The 17,922-nt window shown below is 46.9% G+C and overlaps 9 protein-coding genes across 9 annotated transcripts; 2 read left to right on the top strand and 7 right to left on the bottom strand.

Moving 5' to 3' along the window:
- Positions 1–26: 26 nt before the first annotated feature.
- POJ06DRAFT_265795 (NADP-dependent oxidoreductase domain-containing protein) lies at positions 27–2,951 on the bottom strand (the record flags this gene model as incomplete). Its single annotated transcript, XM_056189106.1, has 4 exons — positions 27–176; positions 236–1,339; positions 1,674–2,342; positions 2,391–2,951. 4 exons carry the CDS (start codon positions 2,949–2,951, stop codon positions 27–29), a joined length of 2,484 nt encoding a protein of 827 aa, XP_056046386.1.
- Positions 2,952–4,823: 1,872 nt separating this feature from the next.
- POJ06DRAFT_235879 (uncharacterized protein) lies at positions 4,824–6,066 on the bottom strand (the record flags this gene model as incomplete). Its single annotated transcript, XM_056185861.1, has 5 exons — positions 4,824–4,943; positions 4,965–5,126; positions 5,162–5,512; positions 5,565–5,994; positions 6,029–6,066. 5 exons carry the CDS (start codon positions 6,064–6,066, stop codon positions 4,824–4,826), a joined length of 1,101 nt encoding a protein of 366 aa, XP_056046385.1.
- A 1,012-nt stretch (positions 6,067–7,078) lies between these two features.
- Positions 7,079–7,578, bottom strand: POJ06DRAFT_235878 (uncharacterized protein; the record flags this gene model as incomplete). Its single annotated transcript, XM_056185860.1, has 2 exons — positions 7,079–7,531; positions 7,576–7,578. 2 exons carry the CDS (start codon positions 7,576–7,578, stop codon positions 7,079–7,081), a joined length of 456 nt encoding a protein of 151 aa, XP_056046384.1.
- Positions 7,579–9,471: 1,893 nt separating this feature from the next.
- Positions 9,472–11,924, bottom strand: POJ06DRAFT_59272 (uncharacterized protein). Its single transcript, XM_056191249.1, has 6 exons — positions 11,696–11,924; positions 11,085–11,574; positions 10,576–11,030; positions 10,332–10,512; positions 10,183–10,274; positions 9,472–10,131 (listed from the first exon to the last, which is right to left on the bottom strand). The coding sequence occupies exons 2-6, from the start codon at positions 11,514–11,516 to the stop codon at positions 9,735–9,737; spliced, it is 1,557 nt and encodes a 518-aa protein (XP_056046383.1). The 5' UTR covers positions 11,517–11,574; positions 11,696–11,924; the 3' UTR covers positions 9,472–9,734.
- Positions 11,925–12,018: 94 nt separating this feature from the next.
- POJ06DRAFT_246091 (RIO1 family-domain-containing protein) lies at positions 12,019–13,800 on the bottom strand. The gene is made up of 4 exons (XM_056186738.1): positions 13,664–13,800; positions 13,456–13,600; positions 13,024–13,402; positions 12,019–12,970 (listed from the first exon to the last, which is right to left on the bottom strand). The coding sequence occupies exons 1-4, from the start codon at positions 13,724–13,726 to the stop codon at positions 12,388–12,390; spliced, it is 1,170 nt and encodes a 389-aa protein (XP_056046382.1). The 5' UTR covers positions 13,727–13,800; the 3' UTR covers positions 12,019–12,387.
- A 103-nt stretch (positions 13,801–13,903) lies between these two features.
- On the top strand, positions 13,904–15,350 carry POJ06DRAFT_246087 (CTLH/CRA C-terminal to lish motif domain-containing protein). The gene is made up of 3 exons (XM_056186737.1): positions 13,904–14,114; positions 14,193–14,320; positions 14,370–15,350. The coding sequence occupies exons 1-3, from the start codon at positions 13,961–13,963 to the stop codon at positions 15,267–15,269; spliced, it is 1,182 nt and encodes a 393-aa protein (XP_056046381.1). The 5' UTR covers positions 13,904–13,960; the 3' UTR covers positions 15,270–15,350.
- On the bottom strand, positions 15,334–16,148 carry POJ06DRAFT_59236 (small-subunit processome). Its single transcript, XM_056191247.1, has one exon. It carries the CDS (start codon positions 15,998–16,000, stop codon positions 15,398–15,400), a length of 603 nt encoding a protein of 200 aa, XP_056046380.1. The 5' UTR covers positions 16,001–16,148; the 3' UTR covers positions 15,334–15,397.
- Position 16,149: 1 nt separating this feature from the next.
- On the top strand, positions 16,150–16,891 carry POJ06DRAFT_59237 (uncharacterized protein). The gene is made up of 2 exons (XM_056191248.1): positions 16,150–16,622; positions 16,676–16,891. Exons 1-2 carry the CDS (start codon positions 16,505–16,507, stop codon positions 16,882–16,884), a joined length of 327 nt encoding a protein of 108 aa, XP_056046379.1. The 5' UTR covers positions 16,150–16,504; the 3' UTR covers positions 16,885–16,891.
- An 81-nt stretch (positions 16,892–16,972) lies between these two features.
- Positions 16,973–17,867, bottom strand: POJ06DRAFT_246081 (transcription initiation factor IID, 31kD subunit-domain-containing protein). The gene is made up of 3 exons (XM_056186736.1): positions 17,596–17,867; positions 17,285–17,538; positions 16,973–17,235 (listed from the first exon to the last, which is right to left on the bottom strand). The coding sequence occupies exons 1-3, from the start codon at positions 17,795–17,797 to the stop codon at positions 17,152–17,154; spliced, it is 540 nt and encodes a 179-aa protein (XP_056046378.1). The 5' UTR covers positions 17,798–17,867; the 3' UTR covers positions 16,973–17,151.
- Positions 17,868–17,922: the final 55 nt, after the last annotated feature.

Here is a 17,922-nt window from a genome sequence, read left to right as displayed (position 1 = left end):
TGAATACAAATTTAACTCGAACAAGGCTAAGCGACGTTTGTTGGATCCCAGTCAATAATGTAATATTCATTCGTCATCAGGGTCTCCATGTCATGCGGTTCGATTTCAAAATCGAACAACTTCGAGTTTTCTTCGATTCGTTTCGGGTTCGAGCTCTTGGGTAATGGAACCAAACCCTATCTCAGGTTAGCATTGTCTGCAATCTTTCTGCAATCTTGAGAGCAGCGGAACATACACGTTGGAGTGACCACCGGAGTAGAATTTGCGCAGGCGTTCGGCTATATTTTTTGACCAGCGCCTGTACGCGGGGGTCTTTGAACTTTTGACCTCTGGTGATGGGGCAGAAAGCTTCGACTACGATGTCGTGCGCCTGGCAATAATCGACTAGTTCCTTACGGGTTAGGAATGGGTGAATTTCGAGCTGATTCACAGCGGGCTTGATGTTCGCGTACGACTCCATCTCTTTCAGGTGCTTGATACCGTAATTCGACACGCCAATTGAGCGGATCTTGCCCTCCTCCACGGCTTCCTCCATCGCCTTCCACGTTTCCCTGCGCATTTCTCGACCCGGATACGGCGAGTGTACAAGATAGAGGTCGATGTAGCCGAGGTCGCATTGACGCAGCGACCAGTTGATAGCCTTCTTAGTATTGTTGTATCCCTGGTCAGTGTCCCACACTTTCGTGGTAAAGAACACATCTTCGCGCTTACCGCCCGTGTCGTGGATCCATTTCTTAATAGCGACGCCTACTTCGCGCTCGTTCTCATACAGAGTGGCGGAATCTATGTGCCGATAGCCCACTTTGAGAGCGTGGTAGACTGAGTCGATGGCTTCCCCGCCATATGACATGTACACGCCGAAACCCAGTAACGGCATGTCGTATCCGGAAGTCATGCGCGCTTTTGACGTAATTGATAGTTGCGGCATTGTGTCGGTGGCCAATTCTTTCGAGATTTTGATCTTGCTTTCGCTATCTTTGGTGTCAGCTGCGATCGGGTGGAGTGCGTCGTAATTCTGTTTAAACTGCTGCACCTCGTGCTGGATCGCTCGGTTTGTCTCGGGATCGAAGCCTGTGGCCAGAGAGTCCTTCGCCGACGGCAGACGCAATTGAGGTGGCGGCAGACGTCCCTGAAGAGAGTCGGCGAAGACGGGTGGACGACGGAGACGACGAGGAGTGGACCGCCGCGAGTCAACGGTGCGGTCGATAAGTGCTAGGACGTGATAGAGGACGAAGCAAAGTCCGGCGACAAGGACCACTATCGTCAGCAGACGACGCCGACGGGTGAGCTGGATTATTCGAGGCAGGTTGGTGAAGCCGTAGCCAGAGATACCCGATGACTATGTATAATGTTGTTAACAGGCGGTGAGTTGGGGGGGCCGTTGCTGTGTCGAGTAGGGTTGCACTTGCCGACCGACGATCGCTCACGCGGTTAGAACGTCATACTTTATGCGGCCCGAGCAGGTGCCGAATTGCCGGGTTCGGATATTTTTATATAATACGAAAACATATGCACTATTTATTGTAAGACATCTATGTACAACCACACTACAGCAACACACCATAACGCCAGATCCGGAATGTAGTAATTATAAATCCAATCTCCCATCCAATATCCCGATCAAAACCTCCTCATCCATAGGCACGTCTCATGTCCATTTATATATACACAACTCGCGCTGCGGACGTCGACGCGACAGACAAACTGTCCTTCGGAACATCATCCATCCGAGCACGCTGGTTTTCCTGCTTCCTTCGCTCTTTTGACTCCCGCTTCTGTCGTTCCTTGCGTTCTCGCGCGGTTTCTTTGCGCTGTTTCGATTTCGGCTTCGTCACCGCTTGCGGAGTCGCAGGTACAAAGTCGCAGGAATTTGACAGCGGCGACGAGCCGGCGGCAGCAGCCGCCTTCTTCCGGGTCTGGTACCGCGACACGCGTGGATTGGTGCTGGAGCTAGGATGTATAGCCGTAGTTGATGAGAAGGGACTCAGAAGGTTGTCGGGAGACAAGATCTCAGCGGCTGAAGGTTGCGAATCGGTCGGCGTAGCCAGTCCCGTGTAGAGCCTGTCGCCCGTCGCTGGCCCTGACGGTGCTACTGCCATCGGGCTATCATGTTTGTTCTCATCCGTCATTTCGGCGACGTCGTCGTTCTGCTGTTCAAACAAGTATTCGACGGCTTGATTCACATCTCCTTTGAACTGCTCTATTGTCTCTCGGACAAGCTTCAGACCTTCGGAATTGTCGAGTACAAGGTCAGGCAGGGACGACAGTACTACCTTCTCCATCCATGGCTGGCAGTACTTGTGGGTCTCAAGTAATTTGGACGTCGTTTCCTGTGTAATAGCCTAGCCTGTTAGCACACATCCGTAGGCAGACCTAAAGCAAATGCTTACCATCTCGCGCACCTCCGGCAAGCCAGAATGCGGGCCGTCGACGTTGCGGATCGACGAATAATGCTCCCACTGATGATAAGCGACATGTAAAACTTTCCGCGGGGTGCAAGCGCTCTCGCCGCCGTTGCTGCTCTCGCCGGAAACTACATACGCAAAGTCCGCGAGATGAATCTTAACATCGACGTTGAACCGCTTTGCAAAGGCCACGATCTCGAGATTGTCGCCGTATACGCCGTCTTTAGTCATCATGTCTAGATAGGTTTCCCACATTTTCTCGGTCGGTTGGCCGCCGGAAATGGGGCCGGTGGCTGCCCTCCGAGCACTTTTGCGTGGCGCGCCGGATGTGCCATGATACGCACTTGCAGCCGGTAGGAAGCTGATAAACTGTGCCTTGTTGTCGCGCAGGAACTGAACTACCTCTGTGCGTAGGTGCGTATGCCTTTCTGGTGACCCGTAGAGCTGGTCGGAAAGTGCGCGGAACAGGCAGTTGCCGTCGCCAGTGATTGCAGAGGCGTAGAGGCCCTGCGACGCGAGCAGAGGGAATTCGTCCGTCTCGTGCATGCAGTGAGCGGTTGTACGCAAGTTGCTGAACTGGGCTGTCGAGGTCGCGTGGGACTGCGGTTGGTTTTGTTAGTTGGGATTCCACCGTGGCCCTCTGCGTGGCGGCGGCGTGCCTTCGGCGACATCATAGCCGCTAACCCAACCCCATCACCCCGACGATTGGTAATCTAATAATATTGATTCGACTACAATTACGATTTTGACGATCTGCTAATCCTGTTTGCGGTCAGCAAAGGGTTTATAGGAAGCGGCAACGGCTTTATTGATGTACTATCTTGTCTATAGCAGTCACCAGCGTAACGGAGCTTCCGAGGAATGCAGTGGCGACACAAATTGCTATGTTTATGTTGATTATTAAAATTTATATTGAAACAAATCAGAGGGTTCCTAACTAGGCAGCGGCCCTAACAGAATCCTTTCAACCGTGTGGCCAAATCGACGATAAATGTCGACATGGACTTGTGCTTGACTCGCCGCTCGCGCATGCACGCTTTTGCTAGAATGTGGATACTAGCAACATTTTTCAAAGTATCGTCGGGATCGTCCTCACCCACGTCGTATACTGCGCGCTTCTTTCTCAAATCATCCTAGAATGCGCAAGGTTGCTGCATAGTCACACACACCCGAAGTGGCGAGGCAACGACGTTGGCCAGGAGCATCCTCGTTTGTAGGACCTCGACATGCATGAACGCGTTCTCTCGAACGTCGATGAATGGGGAAACGTCGTTGGGATCTGGAATCTCGTGGGATTGCATGAGATCGTAACCCTGTTGGATGTCTTGAGTGTCGACAAGGGCACGTCGTGGAGCATTGTCAGACATATGAAGGCTGAGTGGTAATAATGGTAATAACGGAGAAAATATATATCCAGCTTTAATTGGCGCTCACTTTTTTTCTGCTAAAGTCTTGCTGCCTAGATGTCCCATAACTGCAGTCTCTGAACCTTGCAATCGGTTTCTGTGTAAGTGACGTCGGGCCGACCCGCCAGATTCCCAGGCGCAGTGAAGAATGCACCTCAGCCGCGAAGGACGATGTGATGGTGATGCGCTTCACACCCGGTGCGTGTCCATCGCGACTGACTCTAGGATGGCCTGAGTTCTTTCCATCGAAGGATCGAGCAGGAACTTTGCGTGATAGCGCCTCCCAACGTAACAAAGTTTCGCGCGATCCTGTAAGGAACATCACCCACAACGTGACTTTGAGCTAAATTCGCCGAGTCGTGGCGACAGGCTCATCTTGACCGGCTGCCCATCTGCTCCCAGTCAATTCAAATTAGCCGCACGACGAGCCGCTCGCCCCTCTTTGCTCGAGTGGCCGGGTAAATCTAACAACATCCTGTACTGGCTTGCCAATTGTAATGGCACCAAAGACGATACTCAACTTGGTTTTTGCTGCTGAAAGTCATGACTGATAAAAGATATCGATGATGTTTAGATCGTAATTGCACTGCTAATCCTGAGGTGGAGATTTTATGTCAAGCAGTCGTGCTTCCTGGAGATAAATCATTGAGTCAGTACTGTAATAACGTGCTGACAAGCCTATAACAGGAACAAGAATGTTCCATGATATTTAAGTGGTACTGCTGAGAGATTGACTACAGACAGACCGAGAATATCAATATAGTCAGGTGTTGCGATGCAGACTTGGCCGGAGATCATGTCGATTAACAAAACGAGACTTGTTTCTTCTGGGCGATGGTGTAGTGGCATGGAGATTAAAGCTGTTGAAACTACCAACAGATACGTCGCTGTAGCAGATACTTAGTCTATCTTAGTACACAATAAAGTCGTTGCTATTTCAGCCAACAGTCTGTGCAATCAGGGTTTACTGAACCAGACTGCATGCCTACACAAACGATCCTGGACACCTATTCTATGTAACGATAGTATGACGACTAGAGGCCCGATTACGTTCTTCAGTATATAAGTCCTCTGTATCATCCTGTCCATCGATTGCTAACTCATCGAGCCCTGGCAAAGCTCTCAACTCTCTCTGAAGATATGAGGCACTTACTCGATGCCAATAATCACCTTCCATATGCCCATCTTTAAGCTCATCTTCATCCGCAAGAGGCTTAGCAATATTTTCCGCCGCCCCACTCGCCCATAGAACACGGCCAATTGCATGGCGGAGATTGCAAAGCAGAGGTAAAGGACGTGCAACCGATCGAGATGCCTGGCCAAAAATTCATTATTGCGATGGCGAAAAACTTCTGAAGGCAGTTTCCGATTTGGAGCAAACTTCCTGAAGAAATACCTGTCATCCTGACATTCCACACTAAATTTAAATAAGCCAAAAGCGGTATGAGTCAATGCATCCAGCAATAGTGCATTAGACGGATCATTGATGCTTTCGCCAGTTAATAAGCCTTCCATATCTTGGCCCACAAACTTAGCAAGCATTTTCCGTAAGAGTGAATGTCCATTAGCACTAAAGGGGACGATATGTGCAGCTTGAAGCGTTACACCTCCATAACCACGGCGAACTGGTGAAACTTCGGGCGGCGCACACTCGTCCATCATCTTTCCCACAGGAGAAATCCAACCATCGCGCTGTATTAACTAAATAGACATTAGAAAATTGCACTTCTCCAACAGAGGACTCATTACAAACCAGTTTCTTCAAGCTCATTTGCTTCCTCCTAGCAGTCGACCCTCCTTCAGATGGTGTGGGAGTTCTTCCCTTGGCCATCATAGGAACCAGCATATCGTAGAAAAATAGACTAGTCCAATTCTCCAACACCTTCATGAGAAGTTTTGATTCTCGAAATTGTCTGGCAACGCCATCCCAATTTCGAGGTGCTCTTGGTGTGAGCCCTTTCACAGCGAAAATCCTACGAAAGGGTGCACCGACGGGTGACAAAAAGTCCGAGAGCGCCAATATTTTCTCGGCTTCGTCGGTTAAACTCGTCCAGAGGTCATTCGAGAGTAATGCGGGATTGTAATTAACCTCGAGCAGAGCCAAAGCTAGTGAAATCACCTCTGAAGGATTATTCCCATAGCGCAAAGGGATAGAAATCAAACCTCTAGATAAGCGCACACCTCTAGAAAATTGTTCTCAAAGTCTCAATTAAAGACTTCTGCTCAAAATCTGTAGGATGAGTAGCGGACGACATTGATAACCAGTGTTGACTCACCAAAAGTCGAGAGATCAGACCGTAGTAACTATCAATTCAATTTGCCAGCCGAGACAGTTCTATGATAGCAGATCTCCGCAACCGACACAAGTCGCGCGACACAGGCGGTATTTGGAGCAACGATCTGAGGAAACGGCGATGCGGACGCGGCGTATCTAACAGAGCAGCGCTGCGGCATGACACCTACAACCACTCACTCTTTACAATATGGTTAGGTTTAACTAATCAGCCACTCGGAATGTAGCCTTTTGTATAGTGTAATTCCGTGATTTCAACAACCCTTTTTTTTACATCCCATAGCGGCACCTCCTGCCTAAAGAGGTCACCCTAACCCTTATGAAGCATGAGCTATGAAACTTCAATTTTGACGTTTAGCACCTGTAAAATTTTACTAGAATTTTTGAGTTTGAGCAACGCGTGAAGTCAGTAAATCGTAAACAACGCGGTCAGCTCCATAGCCAACGCCGTCAAGTCCATCATGCTCACCAATTATCGCCTGGCCCCGTCATCGTCACAAACAGATTCTTGCGGTAGCTCTATTCACCCCCAAATGTACCGACCTTTACCCTAACCCATGCAACACGAAACCCTGGTAGATACATTTTCAGGTAGCTTGTCGTACCTGCTGGAATTGTCAAAAGAACCTTTTTCGACTATACCCATAGCAGACTAATACGCTCAGGGTCAGGGTTTCGCTGATACCTTGTTCAGAACCTGAAAGCCCAGAGAGGCTGGCAGGATGAGCCATAAGTTTTACATGACTTGATTATTATTGACCAAAATCCTAACCAAAACTACAAACCAAACCAATAGCAAACAATACTAACCAACAACGAAAAGAGTCGACGCACGCAAAAAAAAAACCCCAAACCGATGCATCGCTAATGACACACACAAATCAACAAGGAACGAAAGCGAGAAAACTCAAGTGATGACCGTTTTACATTGACAATGCAACACATAGACAGCCAATCCAGTCGGGGTTTACCAACTATATAGACCGATGACATTGGTTTTGCGGTCGCATAAAATAATACGACCTCGCAGCCTCTCTCATTGTTTGGTTGTCTTCTGAACGTGTTGAGCCAATTGCTTCTTCATATGGTCTCTTATATCTGGAAAGGAAGCCCTCTTGATCCCTAACAAAGCTGCAAACGTCACGTTGCATTCGCGGATTTGATCTAGACCCATCGCCAGTGGCCCAGTTCATAATCTCACGCAGCTCCCTCAATGGCTCGTCATCCCATTCATTGATCTCAGGGTTTTCCGACGGCAAAAGCTCGAAAGAATCCAATTCCTCAGTGTAGCTCGGTGAAATCACTACCGGCTCATCGTCATCCCCAAAAAAATTGATCAATTCAGAGTCGGAACGGACGCGTGGCGTGCCACCACTGCTCGTACCGCTAATGTCACATCCACTTAATAGGATGAGCGGCAAACGCTCCTGGAAGAGTTCTAACGCTGGTGGTGGCCGCACGATATACTTACCATTGCGGTCAGGGTGCGGGGACGAGTAAAACGATATTAGATGTTATATGGCTGAACGTATGATGATGGACGACCTGTTCAGTTCTGTCGAGAGCGAGGACACCGCCTTGTTCGAGGACTTGCAACACGTGCTCGCTGAGATGGAAAGTCAGCAGCCCGATCGTCCTAACCGCCCAGCAATACCCTATGCCGCGGTCAGTTTTAATCTCGACGGCATGGATGATGACAAGAGTTCGCTATGAATTCAGATTCTCCAAGCCTGAGATATATCAAATCTTGCCGCACCTTAGAGACATTTAGCAAGTTCGGCATAATTTAGCACGCTGTAAAATTTCTAATCAAATTTGGAGTGTTTTTTAAAATGCGTTAGTCCTGGAGGGGACAAGGCTTTCGCAAGAGACTGTAAGGTATTCCCGTCCGTTGTTGAAGCGGGTCGTAGGGCGCGAACACCAGGCAATCAGAAGCTGGGACAGTGCCGGTCGCCATTGTCTTTAGTGCTTCTCACCTATGTTGCTAAATTTAATCATCGCTTGGCAATAGTGGCTACGGATGGCGTGGGTGCTATTTGGGTATTCATTCACTGTTCATGGATTCATAATATAGTAGGTTCGTACTAGAAATAGACTGTTAGAAGTTGAAATGGCACGCAACATGGTAGGGCTGTAGACGGAGTGCGAAATTGGTCCTTGCTTTTCACAAAGGACTTCATGAACAACGTCGGATTCCGCGAAACAAGGTACAGAGTCAGAAGGAAGCAGGCCAAGTATAGTTATGTACAAATCTAGCATTAAAATAGTGGCGGCAGGCAACGCCAAAGATGCAGTCAGCTCCATTGCGCATGCTGGAACTCCAGGGCATATTCAGCTTCTGAGGTTTGGATGGACGTCTTACAATGGTGCGTTCCAAGCAGGAGCTGAACAAATTCTGTGTGGTGGTATTTACGTTAAACAATTCGCATTCATTCGGCCATTCTGTCGCATTCTCGAACACGCAGACGTTGAGGATCATGCGAGACAAAATAATGGTTGGTTGTTGTACCATCCAGCGGTCACGTCATTTGTGTCATCATTTCTCTGCTTAAGTAGAGCCTTTTTTGCAATGCTGTGTATTATTAGTTATTGGATATAGAATACCGAAGTTCAACTATCTATCGTAACCCACGCGCTCTTCCTTCTTTTGAAAGTAAATGTGCGATTTGCAAGCCATGTTGACCATGGAGACATCTTCAGAAGAATGCTGACTGAGCGCTTCGTCAGCATTTTAGGATGTCAGTCACCAACGGGATTTACTATCAGTTGCGGCCATACCAAGAAGAAAACACAGTTCCCCGTCCGATCAACACCAGTTAAGCTTCTTTGGGCCTACTTAGTACTGCGGTGGGAGACCACGCTGGAATCGTAGGTGCTGCAATTCTTCTTTCTTTTTTTAAATTTTTTTTTTTAAAAATTTGCTGTTAAGATATTTGGACCCTTTTTTTTTGGAATGGGTTCGGTCAGCCAATTGATGAGTGAGAGTATGGCGAAGACGCCTTTGGCATTGGTAGCCGGTAATATCCTAGCCATGGTTGAAATGACACCCGAGGTATTGGTAATTCGGGCCAATATGCGTGTCTCGTTTCGTAGGCTATTAGCCATTACCTCGTACGCCGAAGATTAATAAGCTATCATAGATTTCATTGAACTCTAGAACCACATATGTCCTGCAAAATGAAGCATCGCGATGCTAAAACGTGAAGCGTATCTAACCTAAAAGCGCATAAAAGACTCCCGTAATGCCCTAACGTTGACGTCTATATTTTGCAAAGCAACAAGCCACACACACATGTTCACCGCATATAATCATATCTATGGACGGTTGTCATCATCTTGTGTCAGCAAGCCAGAAGTAGGTAGAAGCATGTATATCGCCATCTTGCGAACCCTTGTTTACGCGATCTTCTATAAATATATCATCACATGCCAGAAAGTAAAAAGCATCATAAATGAAACATAACAAACAGGGTAATAATAATATACTACTAGCTAACAGAACTTAATAGCAAGCACAATCTCGGCAAAGCAAAACTAAACCCTGCCAGTGTTAGGCATCAGTGTCCTTAGAGTCACTTGAACCAGCAGAAGAAGTGTCTGAGCTGGACGTCCTATATTAATGAGCACGCGTTAGTCAAAGACATGCCAAGGACCTGGACTCATGTCATACTCGTGGGTGGTGCGTAATTGGGCGTCTGGAGACCAATGCACAATTTTCTGGTCTGCACCGGAGAGAGGCACAGGGCCCGAGATCGCCGATGGCACTGGATACGGTATAGCTTCTGGTGACAACACAAAGGGCTTGTACATTAGCGGTTTTGGCATAGAATAATCTTCCATAGCACGTTGCGCGGCCAGCAAGTGATACTCATGAGCTCTCCAGCTACGCTTCTTCAGCGTAACTTGCTTTAGTCTTTTCTGAGCCTCTGTATCACTGAATCGGACCTGAATGGGCATTCCGCCCTCGCCGATAGGCTGGCCATTGAACTTGGAAATGATATCTTCCGCCACATTCCTTTCAACGAATCTAAAATATATGACTAGTTAGATGATTCACAGATACTAGTGTCATTGGTACCTAGCAAATCCTACGCCTCTGTTGTTCCCATGTCCGTCTCTCAGAACCTTAATTGAGACAACTGGGAATCCGTCCAGTAACTGCTTGAATTCCTAGGCATTTTTTACGATTAGCACTTCGCATGAAGCGATCAACCCCTGTTAACCAACCGCTTTGTCCCAAAATCTAGGAATGTTGGAAAAGTACACGTTCGTGGACTGCGCGTCTTGGAGTTCTTTCAGTCTCAAAGCAAACGACTGTTTTGCAAATGATGTTTGATATCCATACTGAGAGAGGCCACAGATGCATTGGATCGCCTCTCGCTCCGTCTCAAACTGTGCAAAACCGAACCTAATTCAGTCAGTGATATGAACATAGTCGAAAATATTCACCAAAGCTCGACGTTAAAAGTACCCTTTGCACATTCCAGTAGAACTATCCATCATTGCTTTCGCGGTGGTCAAGTTTCCAAATCTGTTGACAATTGTAATCAGAATATCGTCCGTTATGTCGGGTGCCAATCCCCTAATATAGACATTGGTGGTGTTCCGCGGGTTCTTCAAGGACTCCTCCAACGAGAATGCGGTAACGCCGGCGGGAGGAGCGATTGCCATCGGAATGGAGAAGTCTACCACAGCAGAGTGAACAATGGATTCCATCACGTTGCTTGTCGGCAAGCACGCTGGCAACGAAGATTTTGTCGACATATCTCCTGAGACTTGTGCCTTGTTTGGATTAACGGGCTGTAAGACTAGGGCACTGCCTCTTCCGCTGTTAGCGTCAACAACTTTTTCATTCGGCCGGTTGTTGCGCGTATTAGAGTAATGGCCGGATGACGTTCCATATCGATTGCTTGTATTCGTTCCAGCCTGATAGTATAAGCTTAATAGCCACCGACATATACTAATGCAGTGAACACTTGCCTTGTCATTACTGGTGCGTCGATCATATCGCCCTACCTTTGGAATGCCTCCAAACGACCGGTAAAGAGGACCAAGGCTCTGCTGGGAGGACGACGGATATGCAACTGGTGAGTGTCCAGATCCCGTGAGAGATGCTTGGGGCTGTCTCGCAGTGTAGAGATCCATCGCCTGAATATGCGGGGACGAGTAGCCCGGATACATTGAGTACATCGGCATATGAATTCCGGTTGGGTAAATTGGCGCAGACATAGGCGTCTGAGAGATAGCATAAGCCGTTTGTGCATTGTAGGCATTATGCTTGTCTCCAGGAGTAATCGACGCTGCATAGGACGTTGCCGTATGAATCCCCTGCTGTACAGTAGGATAGTAAGAGGCAGGAGGAGCGTAGTATTGAGGGGGTGATGTGATATCTGGCATTGTAGAAATATCCATCTTTAAATAATCCTTAACTATATTTCGCCGTCACAGACAGTTTGGGAATGCTCAGGCCCTTAATGATAAAGCCAACGCGTTAGTTGTGTCTCAGACATGAAAGAGTTCGCGACTCTGGCGTTGCATGCATGCTTTCGATCTCAATCATATCCAAACAAACCCGATAAATCTATACACACCTTACTAGAATAAGTATGACCAGCCAAGGATTGGCAAAACGGAAGTGAGTGCGGAAGGAATGAGATCGCGATCTTACTGGCCAAGGCCAGACAGATGTGGGTCAATCTATATAAGCGTAATTGTGTAACAAACTAAACAATAAGATAACTATGCAAACGCGCCAAGATAGAAAATATAAAACATCCGTTTTTAGTACGGATGGCGACGCATGATCGTTCTTTCTAGATGTAATGTGTAGAACGCGCGTGGGAGAGCGATGTAAACAATGGGGAGATAAACGGTAGCCAACTCACAAAATTTGTGACGCAGCTGACAGCGGCAATAGTACAACGCCATGCCTAGCTTGTTCTTCTTCTTCGTCGGATACCCAAAATATTCTCTAGCCTAAACCATTATCTTCGCTGACCAGGGTAGTGATCAAGGGTAAGAAGCAATATCCTAATAAATAAACCAGATTCATGGAAGTAGGCTCTGGTTGTACGACTCTGACAAACAGCTATGCCATGGCATGCCAAAGATCGACCCTCCAGCTAAGCGTATCTGAAGTAACCAAGGGTAGTCTATTAGATCAAGTACAATGATATGGAACTACCAAACAATACGAAAACCATCCTATCAATAACATCATCTTTCCAAATACACGAACAAACATATGACCAACAATCTATACATGCATTTTGAGCACGACGACTCACTTATCCGCATACATTACAACAGGCAGACCGCTTTCTTCCGCATCTCCAGATCCCCCTGCCAAGTCGTCTTCACTTCTCAGTTCGTCTTCTTGTTCCTCCACAACTTCGTCATCGTCGTGTTGTTCCTCGTCGTCATAATTCTCTTCTCCGAATGATTCATGGTCAAATTCATCTTCTACCTTCTCGCGTGACTCCGAAATTGCTTTCTCAAACTCCTTTACCATCTTCTTACTAAACCCACTGGCCTGCACATCGATATCCAGACTTGCAACTCTCTTTACATCACGCTTAAATTCCGGATAGTCCTCGCTAACATATCCCAGCTTCTTCTCAAAAAACCGCCTGATACAATCCACGTCGCGCCGGAAGTACCGCTCGGCATCAACGTGGTCAATACTCACGCATTGTGGGAAATCAATAACCACGAACTGTTCGTCTTCTGACTTCGGTTCGTCAAGTATCATAATATTAAACTCATTGAAATCGCAGTGAATTAAGCCATGGTTCGCTAGACGTACTATGAAAGACATCAACGAAGAATATAAGGTTGATGGGTCCTCATGAGATGATAATTGACGCCTGATTGTGTTAGCCTATGCTCCAAAAATATTGACAAGTGCAGACTCATTTACATTGGAAAGCCTGGAATTAATGACATAACAATACAATGTCGTGAATAGTCAATCGGCTCGGGCACAGCGAACTCGTTTTCATACAATGCTTTCATGAATGAAAACTCCTTCTGCGCTGCCAAGCGCGACAGATACATCCAACTCGCCGATTGTCGATTCCGTAGATAGTCTCTATTATTCTTTACACTTCGAAAACTGATACGGCCCAACCGGTGAATCTTGAGAACACATTTTCGACCTTTCTCGTTGGCGACCACAAAAATGTCGGATTCCTTACCCACGCCGATTTGATTTCCAACCGAATACACACTTCGCCTATTTGAGAATGCTTTGATTGCAAGATAATCGTAGCCGCCGTACGTTAATCTATAGCCGTCATCTACTCGCAGATCAGGTTAAATTGGATCGACAAATATCCACGACTCAACATACACTTCGCATTTTTAACCCGTGCTATCAGATTCGCCTTCGCCAGTTCAGATATACAGTTCCCAACACCTGCACCACCTCTTAATCCTGCAATTTGAGCTATAAGGACAGTCGGTACAATCTCATGGTTCTTCGATCCCATCTCAGTCTTTTCGCAGTAAATGTCTATTAGACGGCGCAGCGAAAATAAGTCATAGATCTATCTACTTACCGCGGTGAGAACTCGAAAGTCGTCATTAGACAAATATCTCATAGCAGAAGTATTGAGCTTCATATTTACAAACGTTTTCTCAACAGCAATATAATACTCGAACAATAGCACCAATACTTCCGCAATAAATTTTGAATTGGTGTTGGGAGTTGATGTCGTGAAACCTAAATTTGAGTCAAGACACTGCCAATGCCATTTCGCCTAAGCACATTTGGCACAAATTGCCCACAACCGCGCCGCAGTAGCTGATCCGATCATCGCCCTTGTAGCTTATTGGCAATTCGCGGTCATGCTTTGATGGTGTACAGTGGCGGTAGTCATATTAGGGTCATGGATGCAATTTCGAAGGAATTTAATCGTTTGGAGAAAGACGGCAGCTTTGACAAATACATTGACAATGTCGACGAATTGATTGGACTGCTGGACAAGACTAGGAATACCATCGATGCCGGTGAGTGAATATCTACAGAATTATGAGAGAGTGCGTATCATTTGAGTGAATAATTTACTGATTGATAATGCTAATTAGCTCCACAATCCCGTAGAGAGCAGTTGGCGAATTTGAAGAGCGGATGCACTGTGTGGACCAACAAAATGGCCGAGTCGCAGAAAGAGATTCATGGCGCGCTGAGCAAGTATGCAAAGGCGCTGGACAAGGTGATTACAATTCCTGGTTTCTGTACGTATGTACTAAGACCGAAATTAGAAGTTCAAGGTGGACATTGAAGCGGCGTACAATCCAAACGCCTTCCCTGAGTCCGGCGATAAATTACTCGACAGAGCGGTCGCCATGCACTTGATCAGAGAAGGACAGTTTCAAGTAGCAGATAAGGTCATTCAAGAAGCGAATCTTGATATTCCTGGTGTTTTAGAACAGGAATTTATGGATATGTATCGCATCCTGGAAGCACTAAAGCTGAAAGATTTGCAGCCCGCCATTGAATGGGCGGCGTCCAAGCGGGAGAGACTCTCCAAATCCGGCAGTAATCTCGAATTTAACTTACACAGTCTCCAATTCATTCACCTATTTACACATCCGAATGGCGCCGGGACTAAATTGGCATTGCAGTACGCACGGGAGAATTTTGCTGTCTTTGGGGATAGATATTTGGCAGATATATCGAGGCTTATGTGCGCGTTCCTCTTCCAGTCGAACCTGCAAGCGTCTCCTTATGGTTCCACCTTCTTGTCACCTTCTGCTTGGGATGACGTGGCACATTCTTTTACAAAGGAGTTTTGTTCGTTGTTAGGACTCAGTCCAGATTCACCTCTGTATCTGGCTGCCCTTGCTGGCGCAATCGCTTTGCCGACACTACTGAAAATTGGCAATATCATGCGCGAGAAACAGACGGAATGGAGTAGTGAAAATGAGCTACCGGTAGAGATTCCCTTGCCGCCATCATTCCAATTCCATGCCATATTCGTCTGTCCTGTATCCAAAGAACAGACGACCGATGAGAATCCGCCAATGATGATGCCATGCGGCCACATTGTCGCAAAAGACAGCCTGGCAAGAATGAGCAAGGGCAATCCGAACCAGCGCTTTAAGTGCCCATACTGTCCGAATGAAAGCATACCGAACCAGGCCATCAGGGTCTATTTTTGACTACGTGATTGTCGCATGCATGTCATAACAATTTATTGGAGCTCTAGGTGTCTTGGTTTAAATTGTGTGGGCACTCCTTTGTATTATAGTTCTATAATGTTCATCTTATTTTTCTTGTTAGCATCTATCTATCTTTTCCGTTGAGGTTTCCATTTCCACGCGACTGAACCATCACTCTTGACAATTTTCTTTCTGGGACCGTTCGTCATCAATTGCCGTTGCAACTGTACCTCCTGCAAAACCTTTTCAAGCTGCTGTAACCGTTCCTTTCGATCTGACAATTCCTTTATCAATAATTTATGCGACTTGCTAAGCTGAGAGTTTAGTTCGGGCGCCGCGTTTCCTAGAGAGTCGTCGTGGGACCGAGCCTCTTTTATCGTATCCGCGAAAACCAAATGCTTCCCAGAACCATTCGACTTTGTTGTACCCTTTTGCAATCCCTTCCTCTTCTTTTTCTTACTGTTTCCTTCATAGTCACTCTCGAACTCGTCATATTCCAAATCGGAAAATTCGTCGGAAGTTTTCTCTTGTTCAGATGAGACGAACTCATTCTTCACGAATGCCAGTTTATCTTGCAGTCGTAAGGTCTTTGCCTTTTCCTGAGTGATCATAGTGACCAAATATCCTTCGTCCTGCGTTTTCAGCAACTTCACCTCGTCATGTGACAACACGACAGATGCTTCCCGGTCTTGCTGTTTGATGCCCTTTGCATTGGTTTTGCTGGACACCATGCCATAGTAGAATTCATCAGGGTTTCGACTCTGGGCTTTTTCACGAAGAATTTTGATTCGATCTTCTTTTGCATGATAGTCTCGTGCTCTCAGAACGTAATCCTAGATTTCATACTGTGAGTACACATTACATCCAAAAACGACAAATTCCGGCCGTCACTTACCTTATGCTTTTCGAGAAGACCCCATTTCCGCCGGGCGTGCGGTTGTGCACGCTCACGATGCTGCTTCTTCTGAACTGAAAATTTTAGCGATGACATTGTTCCGGCTATGTCAAAGCTACAAAACGGACACAATAAATAGAAACGGGACCAATGACCAGTATATGAGATTCGAAAGATTCGCGTCAACAATTTTTCTCCCAACGTAAGCCGTACATTGAACGACAGCTGCCAGTCAGGGTAAGTTCAGAATTATGTCGTGAGCCTTTGCGCACATACTCCAGACCGAGAGGCGCATGTTAGCAATAGGAACATTTGATCTGTCATATACGGGTGAATTATTATGAGGGAAGTCGATAGAAGACCTGTGCCGTTGTGGATGCTCTCGCCGAAGGACGAAGGCGAGATTAACAACCGACATGGCAAGTTCGCGCGAGAAAAGTGCAAAGACATACTGACGGGTATGTTCTCACGACTTTGTGGTATGAACGAAGGTTTTATTGATTATTTACAGCCTTTACCGAGTGTAACCGGGGGCGACTATTATCTACGGGCTGGGCGTGTCGAAAACAAAAGGACGACATGATGGAGTGCATGCTGCACTACATGCAGCCTGAGTTTCGGGAACAAATTGCAAATGAGTTTTTAGAGGAGAAGAAGCAACTGGTGTTGAAGGCACGGCAAGAGAATGCTGAATTGCAGAAGCGGGCGCAGGGCATATAGAGCAAATGGTCATTCAAGAATTATTGTACGCCGGGAAGAAGGGATTAGATGGATAGTGAGATAGATGTCGTTGCGGAGTTTGGTTACAATCGTGTATATTATTTGACCCATACCGTATGTTGTACATATAATGATTATCTAGGATACATATAGAAATTTTGAAACCTTGTCCGACAACTTGTTTTGGATTAGCCTGATCGCTGTCGTTTTGGCTCTGGCAGAACCTCATCGTCATCGGCCTGCGAACCAACGTTAGTATTCATCGCACTACCTATGCACAACTGACTTGCAACCCACCGGTAGTTCTTTGGCTTCCTCGTCTATATCCCAGTCCTTGGCAGTCAAACAGTACTGTGGAAAGTCAGTACACCGGAGCTAAATAGGATAGCACTATACCAACCTTCTCTGGTGGCAACCTGACTCCATACGTCTGCGCAACTGGTGGCAGCGGCCGTCGATTTCTCTCCTGCGCCAGTTGAAGCATCAGTTCTTTTGGCGGGACGGGCTTAAACTGATAATTCACACGCGCACCAACACTAAGCCTGATATCGTCCACAGTAATCTGAGTATTAGCTGCTGTGCCCGTACTAGGGTTTGTCGAGCGAGAGTGATCGGCATAGAGCAGTGAATCTTCTAAAATCGCATTTGTGTATCCTATTTGACGTTAGCGTAAGCGCGATGTTTGCCACTCAGCAAACAGCGGAGACGTACGGTATGCGAAGTCCATTATTTGAAGCGGAACTCGATCTTGATAACTTGTAATCCCCATTGATGCCATGATTAAATGTAGTATCCTTGCATCTCTTGGAGTTGCTGATGGCAGATCATCACTAGTTTCCGTACGTATGTCCCCCTGTGGCAGTTGCACGTGCGCCTGTGAAGAAGGCGCTGATACAGATTGCGGGTCTGACATTGAGTGATTCTGCCTGTATAACGAGCGCGGGATGCTCGCCGTGATAGTAGTAAGGCGTGAGACTTCTTCCCCTGACTTCTCGGAAACTCATTCGTGATGTTAGACCCTGCGTTCGTGGACATGGC

The sequence above is a fragment of the Lipomyces tetrasporus genome (genome assembly GCF_029532465.1).
Source record: "Lipomyces tetrasporus strain NRRL Y-64009 chromosome Unknown POJ06scaffold_2, whole genome shotgun sequence".
NCBI classification, from domain to species: Eukaryota; Fungi; Ascomycota; class Lipomycetes; order Lipomycetales; family Lipomycetaceae; genus Lipomyces; species Lipomyces tetrasporus.
This window is presented reverse-complemented; position numbering and strand designations above follow the sequence as displayed.

Bases quoted from the DNA above. Each gene is read 5' to 3' on its own strand.
- POJ06DRAFT_246081 (XM_056186736.1), bottom strand. From the start codon at position 17,797: ATGTCAGACCCGCAATCTGTATCAGCGCCTTCTTCACAGGCGCACGTG. The intron at 17,539-17,595 runs GTACGTCTCCGC...AACGTCAAATAG, and splicing joins AATAATGGACTTCGCATACC to GATACACAAATGCGATTTTA. The intron at 17,236-17,284 runs GTTGGTATAGTG...GACTTTCCACAG, and splicing joins TCAGGTTGCCACCAGAGAAG to TACTGTTTGACTGCCAAGGA.
- POJ06DRAFT_59272 (XM_056191249.1), bottom strand. From the start codon at position 11,516: ATGGATATTTCTACAATGCCAGATATCACATCACCCCCTCAATACTAC. The intron at 10,275-10,331 runs GTTGGTTAACAG...AAAAATGCCTAG, and splicing joins CTAGATTTTGGGACAAAGCG to GAATTCAAGCAGTTACTGGA. The intron at 10,132-10,182 runs GTACCAATGACA...CATATATTTTAG, and splicing joins AGAGGCGTAGGATTTGCTAG to ATTCGTTGAAAGGAATGTGG.
- POJ06DRAFT_59237 (XM_056191248.1), top strand. From the start codon at position 16,505: ATGAGGGAAGTCGATAGAAGACCTGTGCCGTTGTGGATGCTCTCGCCG. The intron at 16,623-16,675 runs GTATGTTCTCAC...GATTATTTACAG, and splicing joins GTGCAAAGACATACTGACGG to CCTTTACCGAGTGTAACCGG.
- POJ06DRAFT_59236 (XM_056191247.1), bottom strand. From the start codon at position 16,000: ATGGTGTCCAGCAAAACCAATGCAAAGGGCATCAAACAGCAAGACCGG.
- POJ06DRAFT_246091 (XM_056186738.1), bottom strand. From the start codon at position 13,726: ATGAAGCTCAATACTTCTGCTATGAGATATTTGTCTAATGACGACTTT. The intron at 13,403-13,455 runs GTATGTTGAGTC...ATCTGCGAGTAG, and splicing joins ACGGGTTAAAAATGCGAAGT to ATGACGGCTATAGATTAACG. The intron at 12,971-13,023 runs GTAAATGAGTCT...TAACACAATCAG, and splicing joins TTAATTCCAGGCTTTCCAAT to GCGTCAATTATCATCTCATG.
- POJ06DRAFT_246087 (XM_056186737.1), top strand. From the start codon at position 13,961: ATGGTGTACAGTGGCGGTAGTCATATTAGGGTCATGGATGCAATTTCG. The intron at 14,115-14,192 runs GTGAGTGAATAT...AATGCTAATTAG, and splicing joins TAGGAATACCATCGATGCCG to CTCCACAATCCCGTAGAGAG. The intron at 14,321-14,369 runs GTGATTACAATT...GACCGAAATTAG, and splicing joins ATGCAAAGGCGCTGGACAAG to AAGTTCAAGGTGGACATTGA.